This window comes from Canis lupus, chromosome 6 (assembly GCF_003254725.2).
Source record: "Canis lupus dingo isolate Sandy chromosome 6, ASM325472v2, whole genome shotgun sequence".
NCBI lineage: Eukaryota > Metazoa > Chordata > Mammalia > Carnivora > Canidae > Canis > Canis lupus.
Window position 1 is genome coordinate 37,448,003 of NC_064248.1, and position 14,498 is coordinate 37,462,500.

At 49.0% G+C, this 14,498-nt stretch overlaps 1 protein-coding gene across 1 annotated transcript in view; it reads left to right on the top strand.

Annotated features, from left to right (window-relative positions):
• Positions 1–1,531: 1,531 nt before the first annotated feature.
• Positions 1,532–14,498, top strand: part of TRAP1 (TNF receptor associated protein 1) — a 51,882-nt gene continuing 38,915 nt past the window's right edge. The window contains exon 1 of the mRNA XM_025416708.3: positions 1,532–1,663. Within this exon, the coding sequence (XP_025272493.1) occupies positions 1,588–1,663 (76 nt within the window). The 5' untranslated portion in view covers positions 1,532–1,587. The remainder of the gene's footprint in view (positions 1,664–14,498) is intronic.

Here is a 14,498-nt window from a genome sequence, read left to right on the forward strand (position 1 = left end):
TGCGCCCTGGGCCAAAGGCAGGCGCTAAACCACTGAGCCACCCAGGGATTCCCCATTTTTTAAAACTTTAAATTGATCTTTTTTTTTTTTTAATTTTTATTTATTTATGATAGTCACAGAGAGAGAGAGAGAGAGAGGCAGAGACACAAGCAGAGGGAGAAGCAGGCTCCATGCACCGGGAGCCCAATGTGGGACTCGATCCTGGGTCTCCAGGATCACGCCCTGGGCCAAAGGCAGGCACCAAACCGCTGCGCCACCCAGGGATCCCAAATTGATCTTTTATTGAAGGATAGTTGACACCCCCCACCCTTATGTGAAGCATAGGTTTCCCTCTGCCAGATACCACTTCTTCCTGAAATAAAAGGATCCCCCCGGGCCTACATCTACTGCCCCACAGACCAGTGTGTCCGCTCTTGCAAAAGGGAGGACTTCCTGGGTGAACAAATGCAACGCGAGGCTCAGACCCCTCAGGGCCCCAGAGTAGCTGCAGCTTGACCACTCTGGGCCTGCCACCCGCCCCTGTATCTGCAGGGAGGTGGGGGAAGGAGAGGGGCGGGGCCCAGGGGCTGGAATGGATTAGAAGTGGCGTGGTGGGGGTGGGGGGGTGAAGCCCCGAGGAGGAGGCGGCGCCGCGGGGGCCCGTGGGGAGGTTGCTGGTCTTCCTCCAACGACAGAGAAAGGGCTCCTGCCCCCCCCCCCGCCCCCAGCCTAGTCCGCCCGTCTCGGGGACATGCTGCTCAGCTGCTGGAGCCTGGCACATGGGGCTCATCCTTTCCACCTTCCACCTGGAAGGTCCCGGGGTCGCCCCTCCCAATGCCCCGACGGCGCCCTGGGTCCAAGCGGGGGTGGGGGTGGGGGTGAACCCTCTCCTGTCTTTCGTACTTTGCAGCTCCGTTTTCGTAGCTTCTTGCTCCGGTAGCGACCCTCCAGCGAGCCCCAGAAGCCACCTGGGGCCGCCGGGTCCTCAGAAAACCTGGACGACGCCGCGCGCGCTGTGGCACCGGGCGAGAAAGGGCGTTGACGGGGCCAGGCACAGCACCGCACAGTGACTGACCGCAGCCACGGGCCAGGCGTGTGGCGTGGTGGCCCACGGCACCCGCCGGGGTGGAGCGCTCTACACCTACAACTAATGTAGCTTTCTGGGTCCACCATATTTCAACTTAAAACAATTTTTGTTTTCTTCTTAATTAAAAGAGAATGAGCGGCGGGGCTCGTCCGCTGCAGCAGGGCGGGAGGAGGAGCGCGAGGACACGTCCAGCCTCCGGGCCGCCCCCGCTTCTCCCCCTCCCCAGTGGCGCCGGGGCCCGGGACGTCCGCCGCATCGCCGCCGCCTCCCTCTCACGCCCTCCCGGGCCCGCGCACCCGCCCGTCGTCCTTGACAACGCGACACAAGGTCACGGAGGGCCCGTCCCCAGGCCCGACGCTCCCCGCGCGGCGCGGGCCACCAGGGCCCCGCCCGCTCTCCCGCGCAGGCAGCGGGCCGGGCAGCCCTGCGCTCGGCGTGACGTCACCGCGCCGCGCCCGAGGAAGGCCCCGCCCCGCCCCGCCCTCGCCGCGCGTGTGGCTCGGCGGCCGCGGAGGACGGACATGGCGCGCGAGCTGCGGATGCTGCTGCTGTGGGGCCGCAGCCTGCGGGCGCCGGCGCTGGCGGCCGCCCCGAGAGGTGAGGGGGGGCGGGGGGCGGGACGCCCCGGGTCCGAGCCCGCGCCTTTCTCCACTGCGAGGCTCGGAGGTTCGGCTGAGCGCGCGGGGCGCCCCGTGTCGCCCGTGTCGCCCGACTGCCCGGGTTCCGCCCCCGCCGTCGGCGGCTTCTCCCCGCCGAGCCCCGGCGCTGGGCTCGAGGCTAGGGGTCCGGGCTCTCGCTCCGGCCGCCGAGGGCGGTTCGGGGAGTGGGAACGGACTTGAGCCCCTCGTGGCCGCCCGAGCCGTGTTGCACCGGGGGCCGTAGCAGCCACCTGCGCCGCGCCGACCGGCGCCACACCGAGTGCCCCGTCCGCCCGGGAGCGCGCACGGCGGGACCCGGGCGCAGCCGCCTGACCCTCCGCAGCGCGTGGCCTCTGGCTTCGTCACCCCCGGATTCCCGGGACCCGAAATTCCTGGGCGCTCACATCAGTGTTGGGGCGGAGGAAAAAAAGAAAAGAGTCACCGTAGTCTCTGCTTTCCCACTCCGCGTTCGGGAGAAACCGAGGGGCGGGCAGCATCCTAGCCTTCCGTCCAGGCTCTGCACACGGTTACACACGCACGTGGACTTGGGCTGTTTTTATGTGAAAAGACCTAAACCGTCTATGCGGTTTGCTCCGGAGTTGTATTTAACGTTGTCTGCGTAGCTTCCGCGTCCTGGGCCGTCCCTGTCCCCCGATCTTTGGCTTTCCAGTGGCCGCGCGGTCGTTTACCTGCCGTGTCCCGTGAACGGACGTAATAAAGGATTCTGTGGTTTTCTTTTTTTTTTTCTTTTTTCAAGATTTTGTTTATTCATGAGAGACACAGAGAGAGGCAGAGACACAGGCAGAGGGAGAAGCAGGGTCCCTGCAGGGAGCCCGACGTGGGACTCGATCCCAGGTCTCCAGCATCACGCTCTGGGCTGAAGGCAGCGCTAAACCGCTGAGCCATCCGGGCTGCCCTGTGGTTTTCTGTCATTACACTGCTGCGTACAATGGCGAGTACTTAGATATTTGCACGCGTGTATGGCATTTAGAATTTCAGAATCCGACTTTTAGAATTGATGGTTCAGAGTCTGTGCATATTTGAAACGTTAGCTGATACTGCCAAATTGCTGTCCAGAAAGTCTTTATCGATTTATATTCCCGTTAGGGACTGAGACCACCTCTATCCAGGCAGTCCCTCCGTGGATAGGAGTCAGAAAGTGTTTTCATTTGCTTAGTGGCCGTTAGTATATTTTCTATGAATGTCTTTTTTTATTTTTTATGTCTTTTACATTTTTTTCCCGTTATCTGAGTTTTACATTTTGGTGTAGTGTCTCTCTCTTTTAAGACTGTTTATTTGACAGCACAAGCAGGCAGAGGGAGAGGGAGAAGCAGGCTCTGAGTGGAGAGCCTGATTCCAGGCTGGATCCCAGAACGCTGGGATCATGACCTGAGTCGGAGGCAGATGCTTAACCAACCGGGCCACCCAGGCACCTCTAGTGTTTGTCTGTCTATCTCTCTCTCTCTCTCTTTTTTTTTTTTTTTAATTTATCTGTTCATGAGAGACAGAGGGAGAAGCAGGCTCCATGGAGAGAGCCTGACTTGGGACTCAGCGCCAGGATTCCGGGATCACATCCCGATCCGAAAGCACAGACCCAACTGCTGAGCCACCCAGGTGTCCCTCTTTTTTTTTTTTTTTTTTTTTAACAGTTTTTAAAAGCATGCAATAACTGATAAGATAGTTGTAAGTTTTATACTTTTGCTTGTACCCACCGTCTTCCTCCTTTTTGGGTTTATTTCTTGTCATGCAAGAGTATTCTTTTGTGTTCTGCAGAAGTCTTTAGTTTGTAAATTTTTTCTTTTCTTTCCTTTTTTTTTTTTTTTTTTTTTTTAAGATTTCATTTATTTAGTCATGAGAGACACAGAGAGGCAGAGACACAGGAAGAGGGAGAAGCAGGCTCCATGCAGGGAGCCAGACGTGTTGGGACTCGATCCTGGGTCTCCAGGATCACGCCCTGGGCTGAAGGCGCTAAACCGCTGAGCCATCCAGGCTGCCCAGGTTGTAAATTTTCTTTCTTTTTCTTTTTTTTTTTTTTTTATGATAGTCACAGAGGGGGGGGGGGGGCGGGGGGGGCAGAGACACAGGCAGAGGGAGAAGCAGGCTCCATGCACTGGGAGCCCGATGTGGGATTCGATCCCGGGTCTCCAGGATCACGCCCTGGGCCAAAGGCAGGCGCCAAACCGCTGCGCCACCCAGGGATCCCAGTTGTAAATTTTCTAAGCCCCATCATGTCTAAAAGATTTTATTTTACCCCCCTACTAGTGTAGTAGGTTGCCTGGGTATTCCAGGTCAAAATAATTTTCCTTCAAATAGGAGGATATTGCTCTGCTGTTTTCTAGAGCCCGTTACAGATGAGCAGTCCTAGCAATTTCATTGTTTCTTTTGTAGATGACTTGTTTTTACCTTTCTCTGGAGGTTAAAGTTTCTCTTTTTTGTGTTCTCAGATGTTCTAATCATGTTTGTTGTAATTCATTCTTCATATCATGTAGTGAACCTTCCACTGGGAAGACATGCCAGTTTTCAGCCCAGCCAGTTTTTTTTTTTAACTCCTTCCTTTAATAATCTGCATCCTCTCCTTCTGAACTTCTGTTGCAGTTCTCCTTGGAAATCTTTTGTTTGAATCTAAGATTGAGACCCTGTTCTTGGAAGCAGGATGTACTGCAGATGTTCTTGATACCCACCGTATGGGCAGTCGTGAAGGTCTAGTTGTTTGGAGGGACTGAGTGATGGGTGAGTTTAGCCTAGAAAATGATTATCTTATACAAAGGGGTTGGGGGCGGGGGTAATAAGAGAAAGTACCTCCACAGAAAATTCAGAATTCTCCTGTATTTCTTTTCCTCTGTTGCTGGGAAAGTGTTCCCAAATGTTAGCATGTGCTTGGCTTCACATCTTAGAGTCAGACTTTATCACCATCCCAGTTCTTCCCACCTGCTCCGTTGAGGTGTTGAACAGTCTCGGCTTGTGGACTTTTTATTTTTCATTTTTGCTCATTACTTATTTAACAGATATATTTTGAGGGATACTTGGCTAGCTCAGTCAGAAGGGCTCACAACTCTTGGTCCTGGAGATGTGAGTTTGAGCCCCATGTTAGGCATAGAGATTACTTAAACTAAAAAAATAAATAAAATAATATTATATATATATATATTTTTTTTTTTTTGCATGCTCTCTGATACTTCAGAGATGATGTGACCCTGCTGTTGGCGTCATGGGTTAAGTGGGAGCTTGTGTTTGCCAGGCAGTATACTGGGCCATTTCCGAGGCCTCTGTGCCCAGTCAGGGAGCACTGAAACATGTGGATGATTGCTCATGTGGATCTCACAGAAGAGAAGGTTATGAGCCCGGTCTGGAAAGCACCAGATGCAGGGTAAGGGGGTGCTACTGAATGATTGGGTTTGGCAAGAAATGGGAATATATATGGGAATGAGAGTAAGAGGCTAAAAATTATGTGCTTTCTCTTCTGTTAGATGTAAACTTGTGGACCATTTTCTGTAATCAGGATGGTCACAGTGCCAGGCGTGGGCCAGTGTTTAGAAAACCCAGCTGCAGGCACTATGAGGGCCACACACCTGAGTTTCTGCATGCCCCCAGGACCAGGTGGGTGGGCTCCAGGTGAATCTTAAATTGATTTCTAGGCGTTTAGAACCATCGAGTAATTTCTTGCCCTGGTGAAAGGTGGGTATCATAAGGAGTAGGGATATCAGAACCTAGGTAACCTGGAAAACGTGATATTTGTGTGTTTTTTTTTTTTTTTTTAAGATTTTATTCATTTATTCATGAGAGATACACAGAGACAGAGAGAGAGGCAGAGACACAGGCAGAGGGAGAAGCAGGCTCCACGCAAGGAGCCTGATGTGGGACTCGATCCCGGGTCTCCAGCATCACACCCTGGGCTGCAGGCGGCACTAAACCACTGCGCCACCGGGGCTGCCCCAAAACGTAATATTTGTAGTAAAAATGTAAACTGTCATGAAACCTTCCACCAGTTCTGATGAGTAATAGAAGTAATGGATTTGCCGGTAGACAATCAAGAAAGTGTTCCCAAAGAAGAGACGATGAACATGAAAAATCAGCAACAGGTTTGATCTCCAGAGGCAGATGATTATGATGTAAGGTGGAGAGGGTAATGGGTTGGTCATTTCACTTGGCTGGTAACTGCAATGACACCACAGCCCTGAGTCCTGTGTTCTAATCTCGAGGACACTCTGGGTCTCACTGTTGGCGTTGCCAGGACCCCCTTATGAGGCAGCCACCGCAGGACTGCTTGCGCTCGAGTTAGTGTCCTCTGCCTTTTCCAGTCTCTGTAAGCTGGAACCTTTGCTGGAATGTTCTGCCTTAGAAGTGAGACTTGGAAGGGTGAGGAGTCTGCTCCAAGTACCAGAAACATCAGAAGAGCAGAATTTCCCCACTTTGTTGTAGGTCTCAAGCATTGCAGGTTTGCTTTATTTCCCAAAAGGAACTCCTGCCTAGACCCCGTGCAGCCACAGCCCCACATTTACTGCTTTTATTCTTTTTGTTGATTTATTTTGCTTCTTCCCTCTGCTCTCACTTTGGGGGCCTGTGCTGTTTAATTCATGCCCTCCAGCCCGGGTGGCTCAGCGGTTTAGCGCAGCCTTCAGTCCGGGGCCTGATCCTGGAGACCTGGGATCGAGTCCCACATCGGGCTCCCTGCATGGAGCCTGCTTCTCCCTCTGCCTCTCTCTCTCTCTCTCTCTCTCTCTCTCTCTCTCGTCTATGAATAAATAATAAATAAATCTTTAAAAAAAAAAAAAATTCATGCCCTCACAGCTCTTGTGTTGCAGCCCAGGAGTGAGAATGAGAATTCAGTCACATCTCATGTGTTCCCAGGCTCTCTGCAGGATGAGTAGAGCAGCACTTGTGGGGCAGATTTCACTCTCTGTGAAACACGTATTCATGTTGCTAATGTAACAATAATAGGTTTGATCCTTAACTGCTTAGACTCTAAATGGTGTTGCCACCTCTATAAACCACAGAGCTGGGACGCCTGGGTGGCTCAATGGTTGACCATCCGTCTCTGGCTCAGGGCATGATCCCAGGGTTCTGGGATCAAGTCCTGCATCGGGTTCCCTGGAGGGAGCCTGTTTCTCCCTCTGCCTGTGTCACTGCCTCTCTCTCTGTGCCTCTCATGAATGAATAGCTAAAATCTTAAAAAACAACAAAACTTTAAATCACAGTGCTGGGGCCTTGATCAGCACCGCGAGGCACATAGGCAAAGTGTGTCGCTGGCTGCCCAAGAGGCACCAGTTGGGCTGTGGTGTGACGGGCTTGGTTAGGACCAGAGGGACCAAGTTATCTGCAAAAGATCAGCCAAACCCAGATGGTAATAGGTTAGCAAAGGCTTTATTGGTTACTAGCTGAATAGTTGGCCAGAATTAAGGCAACAACAAAAATCTCCCAAGTGTTTGCTGCCCTTGTGCATTGAGACATATGCTGCTTGAAGCGGTGTGTGTGTGGGGGGGGAGTTGGGGTGATGAGAAAGCATACATTTCTCACCTCTACCCCCAAAGTCCAACAAAGATGATTTCAATAGGGAGACTTACTAAGGCAGTGATGGTGGTCACTGTCTAAAACCAAAATACCGACTTGGCATCAGCGAAGTGTATCCAGTTCACACTCCAAGGAAGTGTTTAATTTTTTGTTTTTTAAAGTACTTATTTATTTGACGTAGAACATGAGCATGCACAAGCAGGGGAAGTAGCAGGGAGAGGGAGAAACAGGTAGAATTCGATCCCAGGACCCTGGGATCACGATCTGAAAGGAAGGCAGATGCTTAACTGAGCCACCCAGGTGCCCTCCAGTGAAATATTTTAGTTCAAAGCCAGAGGATGTTCTTGAATTGGATTTTTGGTGCTCTTAGTGTAGCCAGCTAGAATTTTTCTTTTTTTTTTTTTTTTTTAAATTTTTTTTTAAGGATTTATTTTTATTTTTTTCTAATTTTTTTTTTATTTATTTATGATAGGCACACAGTGAGAGAGAGAGAGGCAGAGACACAGGCAGAGGGAGAAGCAGGCTTCATGCACCGGGAGCCTGACGTGGGATTCGATCCCGGATCTCCAGGATCGCGCCCTGGGCCAAAGGCAGGCGCTAAACCGCTGCGCCACCCAGGGATCCCGCTAGAATTTTTCTTAAGTACCATCTTGCCCAGTCTGGAAACGGAAGGCTTGACTTTTTTTTTTTTAAGATTTTATTTATTTATTCATGAGAGGCACACAGAGAGACAGAGAGGCAGAGACACAGGCAGAGGGAGAAGCAGGCTCCATGCAGGGAGCCCAATGTGGGACTCGATCCTGGGTCTCCAGGATCAGGTCCTGGGCTGAAGGCGGTGCTAAATCACTGAGCCATCTGGGCTGCCCGGAAGGTTTGACTTTTACTAGGAAGCTGCTATTTGCTTACTCCACCAAGAAATTCTGTAGTATTTAGTAAAGATTTTGGGGTGTTTCTGGTATGGCTGCTAAAGCCACTAGGAATTGTATACCATAGGTGATAATGATGTGGTTGGGAGTGTTGGGGTCCAGAGTCCATGGCCAAGAAAGGATTCTTGAGAGGTCTTTGGTGCAAAAGACCTTTGGTGGTTTTATGAAAGCACAGGGACAGGACTGTGGGCAGACAGAGCTGAATTGGGAGTGACTGATTATGCAAGAGTTTCTATCCTGTCGAGGGGAGGGTGGTGTTAGGCTCCAAGTAGTTGAGTCTGTAGGTTTCTGGAGATTGCTTGCTCGCCCCTCCCTCCCTCCATTCGTCCCCCCTTCCCCTTCCCCTTCCCCTTCCCTTCCCCTTCCCTTCCCCTTCCCTTCCCCTTCCCTTCCCCTTTCTTTCCTCTCTTCCTTTTTTCTTCCTTTTCCTCTTCTTCCTTTTTAAGATTTTATTTATTTAATTGACACAGAGAGCACAAGCAGGGGGAACTGCAGAGGGAGAGGAAGAAGCAGACTCCCCACAGAGAAGGAACCCTGACATGGGACTCGATCCCAGGACCCTGGGATTATGACCTGAGCCGAGAGCAGATACTTAACCTACTGAGCCACGCAGGTGCCCCTGAAGATGGCTTTTTTCTTGTAAATTATTAAGACAGTTGCAAACTGATGGAAACCCATGTCCTGCATGACTGTGATCTCTATTGATTAACCACTTGTTTTCCCCTTTCCTTTGTTTTAGGGCAGCCAGAAGTGCCTGAGGAATGTCACATGTATCTCACGGGGTGGCCAGAGGAAGTTTGCGGGGTGTTAGTTTGTGCTTTGCCCTTAGCTTGCCCTGTGCTCCCTCATCAATAACACCAGTAGCATTGGTGAGGAGGTAGAGAAATCAGAGCTCTTGCTGACTGCTGGCAGGAATGTAAAATGGGGCATCATTTTGGAAAACAGTCCATAGTTTGAGTGGACTGAGTAAGCACTCAAATGAATAAGCACAGTTACCATTCAACCCAGCACTTCCACTTCTAGGTGTGTACCCAGGGGACCCTGAAATATACATCCACACAGAAACTTGTACAGCAATGTTTACGGCACAGACAAAAAGCAGAAACACCCCAATTGCCTATTAACTGATGAATAAGTAAATAACGTGTGGTCTGACCCTATAATGGAATATTATTCACTGTGTGCTATCTGACTGGCTCAGAAAAGTATGCAGCTCTTGAACTCAGGGTCCTGGGTTTGAGCCCCATGTTGGGTGTAGGGATTACATAAATAAATACATATTTTTTAAAAGAATATTATTTGGCCATAAAAAAGAGCGAGATATGATATTTGTTATGATGTGGATGAACCTTGAAAACATGATGTTAAGTGAATGAGGCCAGATGCAGAAGACTACATATAATTCCCCCTTTGTGTGAAATGTCTCAGACGGGCAATCTATAGGGATAGGAAGTGACTGCCGGATTGGGGGGATAGGAGTGAGGAGTTGCTGCTAATGAGCTTGTGGTTTCTTTCTGGGGTGATGACCTTCTGTGGCACTAGATGATAGTGATGGATACTCAGCCCTGTGAATGTGCTAAAGCCCACTGGTTTGTACACTTTGGGTGGATTATATGTTCTTAAGGTGTTCTTAAAATACTTATGTTGTCTTCAGTAGTTTTAGCTTTTATTTGCACTTTATAGCCCATCTGGAATTTTTCATTTAATAAGTGAGAGAAGAAATTAATTTTGGTATTGTAGCTTTAAATTAATGTGCGTTAACATGTTTAATAGTATTTCCTCGTGATTTTCAAAAATCTTGGCCATTTATGCAAAAATTTAGTTTTTCATAGAATTTTAGAATTTAAAAAATTGCATTTTCTTTGGGCTTATGTTAAAAATATAGGCTAGTTTAGAGAATTGATGTCTTTATTTAATTTTAAGTAAGCTTTATGCCCACCATGAGGCTTGAACTCATAACTCTGAGATCAAGAGTCATGTGCTCCACCACCTGAGACAGCCAACTGCCCAGAGAATGGATGTGTGTGGATTGACACTTCCAGGCAGCCCGGGTGGCTCAGCGGTTTAGCGCTGCCTTCAGCCCGGGGCGTGATCCTGGAGACCTGAGATCAAGTCCCACGTCGGGCTCCCTGCTTGGAGCCTGCTTCTCCCTCTGCCTGTGTCTCTGCCTCTCTCTCTCACACACTCTCTCTCTCTCATGAATGAATAAAATAAAATCTTTTTTTTTTTTTTTTAAAGATTTTATTTATTTATTCATCAGAGAGAGAGAGAGAGGCAGACACAGGCAGAGGGAGAAACAGGCTCCATGCCGGGAGCCCGATGTGGGACTCGATCCCGGGTCTCCAGGATCACACCCTGGGCCGAAGGCGGCGCTAAACCGCTGAGCCACTGGGGCTGCCCGAATAAAATAAAATCTTTAAAAAAATAAATATTTATGCTTCCTATCCAGGGACATTTCCCCAAGCTTTTTTGATCCCTTTGTAAATGTGTTTTATGTCCTTATTAAATTTTTTTAGTGTGTTTGGCAATTAGGTAACTTTTATAGATATGTATATTTATAACCTAGCACAAAATAACCTACCACAGCATCCAAAAGTGCAAAGGTGTGTGCACTGAGAAGCATATTTCTGTCATGGATACCCTCAGATACCAGGTAACCCTCCTGGGGGCAACCCCCTTAGCCAAGTCCTTGCAAAGATATGCATGACTTGTGAGAATGACATCCATGTATGTGTACACATACACATGTATTTTAACATCATGGGAGCATATGCAAACTACTGTCTGGGCCAGGTTTATTTTATTTTATTTCTTTTCTTTTTCTTTTCTTTTCTTTTCTTTTCTTTTCTTTTCTTTTCTTTTCTTTTCTTTTCTTTTCTTTCTTTTTTTTAAGATTTTATTTATTTATTCATGAGAGACACAGAGAGGCAGAGGGAGAAGCAGGCACCATGCAGGGAGCCCGATGCGGGATTTGATCCTGGGACTCCAGGATCTTGCCCTGGGCTGAAGGCAAGTGCCAAACTGCTGAGCCACCCAGGGATCCCCCAGGTTTATTTCTTAATGTATCTTAGAGATAACTTAGCATCAGGGGATGCCTGGGTGGCTCAGTGGTTGAGCGCCTGCCTTTGGCCCAGGGCGTGATCCTGGAGTCCGGGGATCGAGTCCCACATCGGGTTTCCTGCATGGAGCCTGCTTCTCTCTCTGCCTGTGTCTCTGCCTCTCTCTCTCTATGTCTCTCATGAATAAATAAATAAAATCTTAAAAAAAAAAAAAACTTAGCATCGGGACATTGCACACAGACTGGTCCATTTTCCTGTGTGACAGTATTTATTATCTATGCATTTATTTACTATTCCTCTATGGCTGTCAACCTGGTCATCCATCTACACTGGATCCTCAATTGGTATCTCTATACAGGCTTGCGCATGACCCCAGCATTGACAGTTGATGGGAAGGGGCTCGCTCTTCTGTGACAGCTACTTTATTTAAGAGTTTATTGTTAGGGGATCCCTGGGTGGCTCAGCGGTTTCGAGCCTGCCTTTGGCCCAGGGCGCGATCCTGGAGTCCCGGGATTGAGTCCCGCGTCGGGCTCCCGGCATGAAGCCTGCTTCTCCCTCCTCCTGTGTCTCTGCCTCTCTCTCTCTCTCTCTCTCTCTCTCTCATAAATAAATAAAAATAAATCTTAAAAAAAAAAAGTTTGTTGTTAATTATGGGGCACCTGGGTGGCTCGGTTGATGAAGCATCTGCTTTCAGCTCAGGTCATGATCCCAGGGTCCTGGGATTGAGCCCTGTGTTGGCTCTGCTCAGTAGGGAGCCCGCTTCTCCCTCTCCCTCTGCTGCTCCTCCCCACTCATGTGCATGCTTGCTTGTACTCTCTCTCTAGTGTTAACTTTAAGTAATTAAATATTTGATTAAAAAGATGTGCATTGAGAAGTCCTGCTCTCAGCTCGGTCCCATTCTCCTCTGTGACCTGCCCCTTGCCCTTGTAGGTTATCTCGGTTAGGAGCTGCTCCTAAGCTCCTAATAACATCTTGCTAGTGTTCACGTGAATAAAGTGTGAACAGGTAAGCACCTTCTTCTGCAAGGGTTTATGTACTCTCTGTATTTTAGTCACTGAGAGACCTTGTAGAGCTTGCTGTGACAGCACCATAGTTTGTTTCCTCCCCCTCCCTTTTCCTTTCCTTTTCTTCTTCTTTTTCTTTAGCCTCATAGAAGTCTGGGAGTAGCTCTGTGTTGGGAGACACCACAGTTGATTTACTAGTTCTCTGCACCGACATGGAGGTGGTTTCCAGGCATTTGCCATTTATTCAGCGTTACAGTGTATGGTCCTTCAGCCTCGTCTTTATATGCAGGGTTCAAGTGTATCCACGGAGGAAAATCCTCAAATGGAATTTGCCAAGTTAGAGCGTATATTGTGTTTGTCATCTTGACCAGCGTAGCCAGTTACCTTCCACGGGGTCAGGCCATTTCCTGCTGCCTGGAGCAAGCCATTGGAAGTTCTGAGTTGCCCCTGAAGTAACAGTGCAGGTGTGTTGACTTCTCTCCCTTCACTGGAGCTGGTGAAGGTTAACTGGCTAGAACTGGGGCACAGTGCCCAGGTGGGGGCCTCGGATCAGTATGTGTTGATGAAGCTGTTAGGCCTCAGTCCTGCCTGATTACCTTTGATCCATCCCAGGCAGGCTGGCCTCTAACCTGGGCTTCCTATTCCAGGTGGGCTTCAGGGAGATCCAGTCCCCTGGGCGTGTCAGGTCCCACACGTGACACTACGGGATGCTCCTCTGCTTAAATCAGGCTGGGTTCCAAGAGGCTATGTGTACTTCTCTGTGGGCAAGTTCAGTGACCCAGAGAGGCTACGGCTTTTTCTTTCAACCCCTCCCCTTCTCCCTTTATACGTTCGATCTAAAGAGAGACGCGTAGAGTATGCATGTGCAGTTTAAAAAGAAGTGTAAAATGAACACACGTTAACCCAGTTTAAGAAGTTGAGATTACCAACTCTCTGAAGGCCTGTGTGCTCTTCCCTGAGGCATGTCCTTCTCTTTCTCCTGGAGGTAACTGCTAACCTGAATTTTCTGTTTTCTTGTGTATACATACTGTGTATGTTCTTGGGTCAACATTTTGTTGGCTTAGTTTTATCCATGCTAATGGTGTAGTTCATTAATTTTTGCTGTTAATACCATTGTGTTCGTATACCTTCGTTTCTTTATGTCGAATTGCTGGTGTGTACTTAAATGGAGTTGCTGGATCACTTGGTGTGCTCTGGCTTACTAAGTAATGCAAAATTACTTCCCCAAAAGAGTTGTGTCACTGTATACTCCACCAGCCCCCTTCCGTGCATTCCCACAGTCCCCTCCAGTCCTTGGTATTTTCAGACTTATAATCTTTGCAACTCTGGAGAGTATTGAATGCTATCTTGTGTGTGTCTGCTTACAAGATATGTATCAGGAAATACATGAACTAACTGTGGGGAACCAGCTCAGTGGGGCAGTGTTGTCTGCAATACTGTAATGCTCCATCGTGAGAATGTACCGCAGCTCTTTCTCCACCCAGGTGCAGACACTTGGCCCGTGGGCAGCGTAGAGGCAATGGCTCGCTTGGTTGCGTTGGCATCCTGCCTCGTTGGACACATAAGTTTCTCTGGGGTGTGACCAGAGTGGGGTTGCGGGTTTTGGGATATGCGTTGTTACTGTGTAATCATGACTGTTTTCCAGTGTGGGTCCTGATTTTCGTTCCACCAACTCAGAGAGCTGTCCCTGTGCAGTGTCCTCACCGAGACTCGGGATTTTCAGACATTTTATTTTTTTTATTTTATTTTATTATTATTTTTTAATTTTTTTATTTATTTATGACAGTCACACACAGAGAGAGAGAGAGGCAGAGACACAGGCAGAGGGAGAAAGCAGGCTCCATACACCGGGAGCCCGACGTGGGATTCGATCCCGGGTCTCCAGGATCGCGCCCTGGGCCAAAGGCAGGCGCCAAACTGCTGAGCCACCCAGGGATCCCATTTTCAGACATTTTAAATGTGAATTTGATGGTTACAAAATGATGTTTCAGGGGTGCCTGAGTGGCTCAGTCAGTTAAGCATCTGCCTTTGTCTCAGGTCATGGTCTCAGGGTCCTGCGATGGAGCCACATCAGGCTCCCTGCTCCACAGGAATTCTGCTTCCCTCTCTACCTCTGCTCCTCCCCATGCTGGTGCGCTCTTGCTTGCTTTCTCTCAAAGGGATAGTCTTTAAAAACAAAACTGATGTTTCAGTTGTGATTTTAGTTGCATTTTGATGAATTGCTAATAAGTTGAGCATCTTCTTTCCATAGTTTATTGGCCATTTGTTTCCATTTCCGTGAAATGCTATTCATGTCT